The sequence below is a fragment of the Oncorhynchus masou genome, chromosome 1 (genome assembly GCF_036934945.1).
Source record: "Oncorhynchus masou masou isolate Uvic2021 chromosome 1, UVic_Omas_1.1, whole genome shotgun sequence".
Lineage (NCBI taxonomy): Eukaryota > Metazoa > Chordata > Actinopteri > Salmoniformes > Salmonidae > Oncorhynchus > Oncorhynchus masou.
This window is the reverse complement of record NC_088212.1, coordinates 58,246,597-58,258,738: the sequence shown is the minus strand read 5'-3', so window position 1 is coordinate 58,258,738 and position 12,142 is coordinate 58,246,597. Positions and strand designations below refer to the sequence as shown.

At 43.5% G+C, this 12,142-nt stretch overlaps 2 protein-coding genes across 3 annotated transcripts; both read right to left on the bottom strand.

Annotated features, from left to right (window-relative positions):
- Positions 1-456: 456 nt before the first annotated feature.
- psmc3 (proteasome 26S subunit, ATPase 3) lies at positions 457-7,647 on the bottom strand. Of its 2 annotated transcripts, none has more exons than XM_064975824.1 (12): positions 7,539-7,647; positions 6,949-7,029; positions 6,633-6,758; positions 6,329-6,433; positions 4,677-4,739; positions 4,416-4,553; positions 4,175-4,318; positions 3,885-4,033; positions 3,656-3,752; positions 1,081-1,226; positions 914-995; positions 457-742 (listed from the first exon to the last, which is right to left on the bottom strand). In XM_064975824.1, exons 1-12 carry the CDS (start codon positions 7,578-7,580, stop codon positions 632-634), a joined length of 1,284 nt encoding a protein of 427 aa, XP_064831896.1. In that variant the 5' UTR covers positions 7,581-7,647; the 3' UTR covers positions 457-631. The 2 variants fall into 2 exon arrangements, with proteins under 2 accessions (XP_064831896.1, XP_064831904.1); XM_064975832.1 differs by having other exon boundaries at positions 7,545-7,644.
- Positions 7,648-9,542: 1,895 nt separating this feature from the next.
- Positions 9,543-11,801, bottom strand: aplnr2 (apelin receptor 2). Its single transcript, XM_064975811.1, has 2 exons — positions 11,645-11,801; positions 9,543-11,457 (listed from the first exon to the last, which is right to left on the bottom strand). The coding sequence occupies exon 2, from the start codon at positions 11,295-11,297 to the stop codon at positions 9,969-9,971; it is 1,329 nt and encodes a 442-aa protein (XP_064831883.1). The 5' UTR covers positions 11,298-11,457; positions 11,645-11,801; the 3' UTR covers positions 9,543-9,968.
- Positions 11,802-12,142: the final 341 nt, after the last annotated feature.

The window sequence follows — 12,142 nt, the reverse complement described above, 5'->3', positions numbered from 1 at the left end:
GAAGAGCTTCCTTTTAATAGACATTTTTAAAACTGTACTGCAGGTTAATTAAATGGAGCCATTTCACTTAAATCCAGGAACAAACAAGATTGCAATAGTGCCCAGTTCCTCTTTCTGTGATGGGAGACTGAATCTTAAGTCACCTATTGCCAATATATACGTTTCAGAATACTCGGTATATCTGGAATGGAGGCTCTCCTTGAGTTTAAGATGTAAGTTTTATTGAAAATGTGCATGTAATGTTTAATTCAAAGGGATTTGTTATTTACGTGATCATGCAACAACTTCAAAGGGATGTGTGGTAGCTTTGGGCCACACTGAGCTGGCAAATGTCTATCGCCTTGTCGAAGCAGTCAGGTGCTTGTATTAACTCATTGACTGATCCAAATAAAGATGCTTTTTTTTTGACTTCCCCAAATGGGAACATCTGAAATATAATGCAGAGAGATCTTTGGCTGGATGGAAAAGGGCAAATGTAAAGCCTTTATTCTTTCATGGACCATAAACAAGCCAAAAAAGGTCTCACACGAGAGAAGTGACAATGTTGCACACTAACAGTACAGAGATTGGTTCATGTTTTGGACACATCTGGAGAGTATCAAGGGCACCCTTCCCCTGAAGCTCCAGGGCCTTAGGCGTAGTACTGCAGGTTGGCCTTTTTCTTGGCCTGTACTTCTAAGATGCCTTCCATGTAGTCCTCATGATTGAGCTCAGTTGCCCCCCTGCGAAGGGCGATCATACCCTGGAAGAGAAAGAAAGTTATACATGTTTGTTCTTAAATGCACCTAGGTCTTTCTTTTTAAAGAAAATGGGCAAATTAAATCACTGAACAGTTTCACCAGGGGAAAGGAAACAACGTAACTTTAGTTATTGGGCTGGTTCTTTCACAAATTTGTGTGTTAATATGACTCACCGCCTCCACACACACTGCTTTGCACTGGGCGCCATTGAAATCATCAGTGCACCTGGCCAGCTCCTCGTAGTTGACATCAGGGCTGTGGGAAGACCAGAGTTTATTTAATTATAAATCATAACATGCATATCAATTTGGCTGATGAAGCATAGCGGATTGGTTCAAACCTGACGTTCATCTTGCGTGAGTGAATCTGCATGATGCGGGCTCGTGCTTCCTCATTGGGCATTGGGAACTCAATCTTACGGTCCAGACGTCCAGAACGCAGCAGTGCGGGATCTAAGATATCCACCCTGTTAGTGGCAGCGATAACCTGGCAGAAGAGGATCAGAAAGTCGAGGCGTCAGCCAGACTACTGTATTGTACGCTAACACCTAACTCGAAGTCCTCCTGACCTCAGTCTGGAAAGACGTTGTCGGCACGATACGTCGATAACGAAGGGGGCTGTGCTTTAACCAATCAAACACAGCCCCTGGTCGCCACCCCCTTCCATTACAACTATTGGATTTTCAAATCCAAACAATGAGAAGTCTCATCCCCCGGGGGAAAATAAAACATTTGAGGGTGTTTAAAATAACAGATCTCAGTCCTCTAAAATTAACTTTGTATTCACACTGCCTTTGAACGAGGACTCAACTTTACCAGTTCACCTATTTTGTCGTCCCACTCAATGCACTCTGTTTTTACAAAGTGCAGAACAGAACCAGCCATTCCATTATCGTACAGCTAGATATACGTACTCACATTTTGGAAGCTAAAAGATAATATAATCTGATTATAATTAACATGTCAATATTATTGGTAGAATAAAAACTGCAGATTAAATAACGCTGTAATTGAAAATTATACACCCGATGTAGGCTCCTGCCCCTTTATTAACTAGACTGGACTTTGTACCCTGTGTCTTCTCACTATTCAAACCCCACAATCGAACAGCTTATGAAACTCAGTCTAAAGTAGGTCTTCACTGGTATAAAAAACAGGACCCATTCCGAAACGGATCTGTGGCTTTCCCACCCGACCCGATGTGTTTTTAAACGGAGAACTATTCCGAATGGACCCGAGAACAGTCTGACCTGTTCCGAAAAGGACCATGGCAAACAAACCAGTGCTGGTTTGGATCTGAGAGACCGTGCAGATCCGAGAGTAGAAAGAGAAAGAAACCTCCAACTGGTCGCTGCCAGTGCCATCAATAAACAAGTGGTATTGGCCAAATTATCTAGTTAGGTGTCCTAATAAACCTCCAATAACAAATTACTCTAAAACTAATTTTGTTTTGATGTTACGCATTTAAAAAAATATTTTTTCCTAAAACAACAATTGTCTACCTCACGGGTTTAGCTGTTGGAGATTTGAGCTCCAAATGCATCAGGGCATTGCATGCATATAGGCGTCCACTGTGTGTGTGTGTGATATATATACACACACACACACACACTGCTCAAAAAAATAAAGGGAACACAAACAACACAATGTAACTCCAAGTCAATCACACTTCTGTGAAATCAAACTGTCCACTTCGGAAGCAACACTGATTGACAATACATTTCACATGCTGTTGTGCAAATGGAATAGACAACAGGTGGAAATTATAGACATTTAGCAAGACACCCCCAATAAAGGAGTGGTTCTCTGCAGGTGGGGACCACAGACCACTTCTCAGTTCCTATGCTTCCTGGCTGATGTTTTGGTCAATTTTGAATGCTGGTGGTGTTTTCACTCTAGTGGTAGCATGAGACGGAGTCTACAACCCACACAAGTGGCTCAGGTAGTGCAGCTCATCCAGGATGGCACATCAATGCGAGATGTGGGAAGAAGGTTTGCTGTGTCTGTCAGTAGTGTCCAGAGCATGGAGGCGCTACCAGGAGACAGGCCAGTACATCAGGAGACGTGGAGGAGGCCGTAGGAGGGCAACAACCCAGCAGCAGGACCGCTACCTCCGCCTTTGTGCAAGGAGGAGCACTGCCAGAGCCCTGCAAAATGACCTCCACCAGGCCACAAATGTGCATGTGTCTGCTCAAACGGTCAGAAACAGACTCTGTGAGGGTGGTATGAGGGCCCGACGTCCACAGGTGGGGGTTGTGCTCACAGCCCAACACCATGCAGGACGTTTGGCATTTGCCAGAGAACACCAAGATTGGCAAATTCTCCACTGACGCCCTGTGCTCTTCACAGATGAAAGCAGGTTCACACTGAGCACGTGACAGACGTGACAGTCTGGAGACACCGTGGAGAACGTTATGCTGCCTGCAACATCCTCCAGCATGACCAGTTAGGCGGTGGGTCAGTCATGGTGTGGGGTGGCATTTCTTTGGGGGGCCGCACAGCCCTCCATGTGCTCGCCAGAGGTAGCCTGACTGCCATTAGGTACCGAGATGAGATCCTCAGACCCCTTGTGAGACTATATGCTGGTGCAGTTGGCCCTGGGTTCTTTTGTGTAGCACCTGCCTGGTTGAAATATGTGTGTTTATATATGTTTTCATGTGTTGTATGCGGGGCGCTGTCCTCAGATAATCGCATGGTCTGCTTTCGCCATAAAGCTTTTTTGAAATCTGACACTGCGGCTGAACAAGAAGTTAAGCTTTATTTTGATGTGTTACACATGTATGTTTTGTGAATTTTTATGAGTATTTCTGTTTTTGAATTTGGCGTGCTGCAATTTCACTGGATGTTGTCTAATCAATCACGTTACCGGAATTCGAGCGGGAAGGGATCACTAAGAAGTGAAGAAATTAGTAATACCTTAACTTGCATGTTGGGCTGGAACCCATCCAGCTGGTTGAGGAGCTCAAGCATAGTTCTCTGAACCTCCCTGTCACCTGCTTTCTCACTGTCAAACCTGGAGAAATCAAAAGGGATCAGAGGCTTATGTCGATGCTATTAAAACAGCTATAGAAAGCAACTGTGAAACTTCTCATCGATAGCTGGTTTACAGTGTGTAGGACTCATACAGTTTAACTGCACCACTCACCGTTTGGTTCCAATGGCGTCCAGCTCATCTATGAAGATGATAGAGGGGGCCTTCTCCTTGGCCAGGGCAAAGGCGTCTCGGACAAGCTTGGCACCATCACCAATGAACATCTGGACCAGCTGTGGGCCAGCCAGCTTGAGAAATGTGGCCTGTAGTAGGATGAAAGATAAATAAATAAAACTCTGCCTGTCTACACAATTTTACCCAAAACAGAAAAGGAGTTGACACTCCTGCACAAACAAATAACCCCTTGCTAAAATACAAGCCATAAGGTCAATGTTTTGTTTTACCTTGGTCTGGGCAGCACAGGCCCTAGCCAGTAGGGTTTTCCCTGTGCCTGGGGGGCCATACATCAAAACCCCCTTAGGTGGCTGAATACCCAGGTTCTCAAACTTCTCCTTGTGGTTCATGGGCAGAACAATTGCTTCCACCAGCTGAAAGTCAAAAGAATAGCATCACATGTTGTTAAAACTGCAATTACATTCACATACGAGTGTCTAAAGAGATAAGATACAAATGATAATATCGGACCTCCTGGATCTGTTTGTCTAATCCACCAATGTCACTGTACTGTTCAGTGGGGCGCTCGTCCACCTCCATGGCTTTGACTCTGGAGTCATACTCTGTGGGCAGGGTTTCCAGGATCAAGTATGAGTCCTTGTTTACACCCTGGTCATCACCACAGGGAAAGAGAAAAAGTGACACTCAAGCACAAACAAAAAATAAATCCATAGCTTGTTGAGCAGAGGGAGCTGCTATTCAAGGACACTCAAGTGAACATAAGGGGTTTACCACGAGGTCTCCCGGCTTCAGCTTCTCTGCATCCACCAAGCCAATGACCGGGAGGAAGTATGTCTGCAAGAGCACAAAAGGGGCAACCGCTGTCAACTACAACTGCTGAATAACTCCTATTAATAACTGTTTTAATTTACTAAGAATGACACAGGAAAAGTATTGATCAAAATGCAGTTGAACTTGGGAGGAGATCAGACCAGTGTTTCCTCTGGGAGAATTGGTTGCGGTGTGGGTAAAATGTCACAGAGGGGCTGATTTCTTTTATTTTGTTCTGGTGACATTAAAAATATACATTTTAGTCCAAAAGGAATGAAAATAAAATTATGATGACACCATCTAAAATATAATTTAAACCCCCAGAAATGACAAAAAAAATAACATATTGGTAAAATTAGAATTATTTTGATATATTATCACCTGTAGCCCAACTGATGCAGCATAGTGGCTATAAATAAATAGGCTGAAGAATGGGGTTTCCTATCTGCATTTACCCGATTGGGCTAATCATTAGTAGTCGAGCATCAGGTCGGATACCCACATTCTTTCAACCCCATGGGTCGGCTCACAGTTCAGAACAATTAAATGATGGTCGGAAACATTTTAAATCAAGATAATACACATTTTAAAAACCCAGGAGTTTATTGTGTTGCGAATTCCATTCTGTGAGCGGGAAAGCCAGTCATAAGGCTACCAGCCATGCATTGAGTGTGGAGCCGGGAACTGTCCCTTATTTGTGTGGTGCTAAAACGTTCCCTCTCTCCGTGTGATAATACAAAACTTTGCTAAGTTTACTTTCCCTGGATAGCCTAGCTCACGCGAAAATGGCTAACGTAGGCCTAAGCGGAGAAATAAAAATAACAGTTATGATAAGGGAACAGACTACAAAAATATAGTGGAAATGGGGCTGCACGAGTGAAATCCCCAGTTTGGAAGGACAACACAGTAGATGGATAAACAGCCTGTAAGCAGGTAGGCCTATTGGTTTAGATAATTCAGTTCATTATTACATTAATTCAGGCATTAGTTCATTATACCATATTTATTTTACCTTTATTTTACTAGGCAAGTCAGTTAACAAATTCTTATTTTCAATGACGGCCTAGGAACAGTGGGTTAACTGCCTGTTCAGGGGCAGAACGACAGATTTTGTACCTTGTCAGCTCGGGGATTTGAACTTGCAACCTTTCGGTTACTAGTGCAATGCTCTAACCACTAGGCTACACATACGCAGGCCATATAAACTATAAACTGGTGTGGCTGGTAAAAGTTTTATTAGCCTACTAAATAAAGCCTATTTTCACAGCCTATATTCAATTTTGGGAATTCCCCCTCCCTATGGCACTCGTAATTTGAATGCACCTCAAAAGGATTATTAATCTCGCATAGAACAAAAAACAAGCCAACTAGGTAAATGGATAAACTATTCTATTATGGGGTTGTCAGACATTTCTATTCATTACGTGTTTGTTTGCAGAGGAAAAGTAAATGTGTACTGTTCCAGCATCTTCAAAGTGCTCCTTGGAATAAATATTTTTTAATGTTCCATATTTTGTTGGTGTGGCGGCAATAATTTTGTTGGTGCACACCGCCACAGCTAAATGGCTGCTGCAGAAAACACTGGATTGGACATATTCCTAGTTGTTACTTACCTGTCTTGTAGATGTTTTGATGACAGCGCATTTGCCCTTCCTCTGGGAATCTAGATCAATGTTTGCTCCATCCTCCTCCTGGTCATTTGGGTCCACATCCAGAAGCTGCAAGACAGTTTTAAGACATCTCAAACCTAACCTGTGATGATCCAGACACTGTTGTATGGTCATAAACAGACAATTAGCTCTACACCCATCACAAAGGTGAGCTTCACAAGAATTGCGCTTTTGATACTAAACTGTTCAATACAATAAAACAATTTGGCACTGAGACGAAAGTGTACACATTTCTTCATGCTCCTACCTCGATGACATTGGAGACCAGGTACGGCAGGGTCTTGTTCACTTTGATCTTCTCTGTGTTTTCTTTGATTTTGTCCTTCATGGCCTGCAGCTCATGCGTTACCCTCAATACCTCACTCTTCATGATCTACAACATAAGAGTCCAATTGAATGTATAGACCTAGGCAACTTATTCAGAATTTTCATATCATCATTTAAAAATTGGAAGGGTCAAGTATATGGTGGAGACATAACAGATAAGAAGCTGAAAAAATTTGAGAATAGTGAGGGCCATCTGATACACCAATAGCAGCAAAAATAACTAGTTCGCTATCTACCTTTATTTCACTGTCCAGAAGACGTGTCCGCTGAACGATCTCTTCGGTGGACATTTTGAGGACTTCTTCGCCGATCCCATCCTATTGTTGACAAACAAAATTGTAATGTTATGATACAACGTAGCTATTTAGCTACTATCGTTAACGAAATACAGTAATCCTGACTCCTGGCTATAAGCGAACAAGCTGGCGGCTAATAAGACAAGCAAAATAGCCAGGCTAACGTTAGCTAACAACTTGCAGATATATTTACGAGTCTCAGTGTGTGTAACGTTCGTTACTAGCCAACAACGTTTTTAAGTGACCAGAAAGGTGTTAACTATGTTAACAGGCTAAATACCAAGAATAACATTTGTTTTATGTGACCAAGCTAACGTTACAGAAAATTTGAAAATGTCCTGTGTCACTGTCCCATCAATTTAACAGGCTAGCTAACGTTAGCTTGTAGCTATGCTAGCTGACATCAGTATAAGCTCTTTCGTTTATTGGATACATGTTAACTTCATAATTACGATCATATTCAAATAAAAGATGTTGTAATCAAAATAAATTGATGAACACATTCAAATCTGTTAATTCAAGGAACAAACCTCCACCTCATCCCAAACTGATCTGTCATTCAGCGACGCCATCTTTCCTCTTGTCTTCGTGTTGGTAGTTCTTCTACTTCTTCTTTGAGGTTAATCGGCAGACTACAATCGATGAGGTGTATTACCGCCACCTACTGTACGGGTAGTGACTGAGATAAACGTTCGATGGGGCTGTAGTGTAGCAGGTTGAGAGCTTCAAGTTCCTCTGTGTCCACATCACTAAGGAACTAACATGGTCCACACACACCCACACAGTTGTGAAGTAGGCATGACTGTGCCTCTTCCCCCTCAAGAGGCTGTAAAGATTTGACATGGGCCCTCAGATCCTTAAAAAAAGTCTACAGCTGCACCATTGAAAGCATCTTGACTGGTTGCATCACTGTTTGGTACAGCAACTACAAGGCACCCGACCACTAGGCGCCGCAGAAGGTGGTGAGTACAGCCCAATACATCACTGCATTGTCCCTTTTTTGCACTAACTCTCTCGCATTGACTCTATGAAAACACTGGACTCTACTTGCACACTCACACATACCTGTACTTAGACTGACACCCCAACACACACACACTGCATATACGTTCACTCACACACACACACACACACACACACACACACACACACACACACACACACACACACACACACACACACACACACACACACACACACACACACACACACACACACACACACACACACACACACACACACACACACACACACACACACACAGTACGCTGCTGCTACTGTGTCTATTATCTATCCTGTTGCCTAGTCACTTTACCCATGCCATATGTACATTGCTACCTCAATTACCTTGTATTACTGCACATCAACTCTGTACTCTTTCTCCCTGTTTAAAGACATATTATTTTTACGCCTACTCATAATGTTATTTATTCCTCCTACTTTTAACTCTGCATTGTTGGAAAATGATCTGTAAGTAAGCATTTCACTGATAATCTACATCTGTTGTTTACAAAGCCTGTGACAAATAACATTTTATTTTAATTTATTTGATTGTAATGCCTCTGCTGTAAAATCCCTTAGGTCCAAAAAATGTTCAGCCAGAATCACTATGATACCTGTTTTCTCAGATTTCCTCTTTGTTTGTGCTGTGCCGTTTATAACCAATAAAATAAATGATACAAAGTGCAACTTTTTAACATACAACATGTCAGGATCCTGGGCGAGGAACATTTAATGGTGTCTCTAATCCACCTACCATAGTTTATTCAAAATTGTTCCCTTCTTTCGCTCTTCTCACCACCTCTGGCAGCCTGGTCTCATAGACTAGATGGAACATAGAAAATGTAAATCCGTAACTCTCAAATTTATATGATATGTTATGTTTGGCATGGTTACACCAGACAGAAGGTTACTTCTGTCTGGTCGTGGTTGGTCGGGGTGGATGGGTGGACGTATAACGCGTGTTCGAATCTCATCACAGGCAACTTTAGCATTTTAGCTAATTAGCAACTTTTCAACAACTTACTTATTTTTAACTACTTGGTATGTTAGCTAACCCTTCACCTTACCCTAACCTTAACCCTTTTAGCTAACCCTTCCTGTAACCCTAACCTTAACCCTTTATCCTAACTCCTAACTCTAACCCTAACTCCTAGCCTAGCTAACGTAAGCTAGCTAGCTGGCTAATTCTTATTTACTTGACCGTTGGTGATTCTGTCAACCCCCTAAGTTCTAGGTTCCTTTTATATGGCATACAATAAGAGTATATATATATATGTATATATATATATACATATATATGTGTGTGTGTGTGTGTGTGTGTGTGTGTGTGTGTGTGTGTGTGTGTGTGTGTGTGTGTGTGTGTGTGTGTGTCAGGGAGAGTGCCATGTGTCTCCGTGAGAAACTATGAGCTGTATCAGTTCCATGGCTAAAGGATTTCATTTGGTAACAACATTTCTGCCGCCTCCACCTCAGCGGGACACACGATTCTCATGGACTGGAGAAAGCTTGTGTGAACATCACTGTCCTTAACAGAGAAGCATTCATTTTATTGCACTTAGAAAAAAAGGGATACTACATTCACAATTCTTAGTATTCAATTGTAATGTGTATTTCATACTTATTGTTATGCAGCTATAGTACTGAATGGGTAGGTGTGTCCAAACTTTTGACTGGTACTGTATATAAAAAAATATATACAGAAAACCCATATGTTGGCTTGGTAGCACATAATATACATTTTCTTTATTGCCAGTGTCTTTCTAGAAGGTCTCCTTTCTATCTCCTTGGAAGAAATGACAGTTTTTCAATCAAAAACATTCCCAGTGGAATTTATTGAGTTTATGTATCTCCTGAGGGGTTACGTGAATACAGTAAGGGTTGCACATTTCCCAGGATATCCGTCTCTGTTTATTGGTGTCCTCTTCTGACTGAGGTTCCACAGCACTCCTACCCTCCTCTCAGTCTTTGCCATGCCTCACGTCATCCTTCCCCTCAATTCCATCTCCTGTTTCCTTGCGTGTTCCAGAAGGAATTGCAGAACTCCGGCTGGCTTGTTCCCTATTGTCATCATCATTTACTGTCATTGGACTCCCACACCCACACCTACCCCTGCACCACAACCACTGCAGTAAGGCCCGGCAGCGCTTCCGAAAGGCCACATCACAACAAGCATATAGAAGGGGGTTGAGGCAACTATTGACATACCCTAGACAGGTAGCATAGGGGTGAGCTGCAACCAGAGTCCGATCAAATAGGCAGGAGTAGGGCAGCAGCTCTAAATCCACGAGCATGGAAAGTGTTTTGTTGGCATGAAAGGGAAGCCAGCAGAGGAAGAAGGCTAGCACTAAGGTGACGATAACTCGCAAAAGGCGGCGTTGGCGTCGGCGGTCGGGGCGAGGACCCTGTCCAAAATGGCGGCTGAGGAGGCGGCCTAGGGAGCAGTAACATATCAATAAGATGATCAGAGGCAACAGAAAGCCAATCAGGGTGGATTTAAGTCCTAGAGCCGCCGTCCACAGTAGCTCTGCCTGCTCCCTGTCATCTTCCTCCAGCTCTGCTGAGATCAGACCAGAGTAGTCCATCATACAGGAAGATATGAACATGGGCATGTGATCATGATCCGAGTGTTCCTCTTCCTCGGCTGTCTGCCAGTCTTCTTCATACTGACCCCCTACATCCACCTCCCTTACAGTCCTCAGTAGCAGCGCAGGAAGAGCAAGGATACCTGCCACCACCCAAACGCTCCCCACTACCCAAGCAGCTCGGCAGACTCCACTCCCCTGGGCCCTACTGGACCGCCGTCGGCCAGCAATAACCCAGTAACGCTCCATGCTCAGGACCGTAAGGGAGAACACACTGGCATACATGTTGAGGGCCACTAAATAGCTGCTGACTTGGCAAAGAGGCTTGCCAAAGGGCCAGTGGTAGTCTAGCGCTGTGTGGGCAGCCCACAAGGGCAGGGTTACCACAAAAGCCAGGTCTGCTGCTGCCAGGCTGGCAATGAGTGAGTCAGTAAGGGAACGGGAGGAGTCAGACAACTTGGGGGTAGAACTCCTTCCAGATTGCTGAAGACGCCGATTGGTGCAGGTCCCCACGCCGGCTGGTTTACCCTCAGGTCGATCCAGGTATGACCAGAGGACAAGCCCATTTCCCAGGGAGCCCAAAACAAATACCAGGAGATAGACTGAGGGTATGATTACCCATGTGGGTCTCCATTCTCTGTAGTCACACTGGTGAAACGGGGGCGGAGAGGGGGATGCTGAGGGCAGCAGCTCAGAGTCCGACATAAATGGGATGGGCAGAGTGGATAAATGTGAGAGTCTATGACCAGCCACTGTCTTTTGTTGCAGGGTTAAGAAAATTATATTCTTTCTCTTGTTTTCAATGTTTCCAGGTCAATGTCTCTGCTTTTATGACAACTTCTGTGTTGAGTCTTGTACACAGCATCTGAAGGAAAAAAAATATTTTTAAGAAAGTATATATATATATACTCCTATTGTATGCCATATAACAGGAACCTAGAACTTGGGGGTTGACAGAATCACCATCGGTCAAGTAAATAAGATTCTAGTGTTTGACAAGAAGAGTATGTACATCAAATAACAATATGTACGTAAATGTTTACAAGGCTTACCTCAACACCTGAAGATCAGGGTCTTCTTCTTCTGAACTTGTTGAAAACGGACTTTAGTGATGATAGCCTGTTCCCATATTCCACTGAAACCACTCTTCTCTTGTCTCAGGTCATTTTTGTCCAGGCTTGGAGGTGTGTCTCACTAGTGCTCTGTGAATCCCCCTGCTCCAGATATAGTAGATCTCCCTGTCCCTCAGCCCCTCCCACTCCCCTGCTCTCCTCTTCTCAGACCACCCCAGAGAATCTTTGTGAGACCTGCAAACAGACCTCATTATCCCTGTCCCACAGTACACACTAACTGTGCACAAATATAACAAAATATACACAATGTATACCTACCAAGACTCTCTTTTGCACAATGTCTGAACAATGCCAGTCACATTGAAGCCTAAAAGACAATAAGAGTTGCAAACATTAAACAGTCTGTTAATAGATGCTCACCAGGGCAAATACATGCCGGAAATGTGGGGCACATATAATATAAGTCTGTGCTGTTGT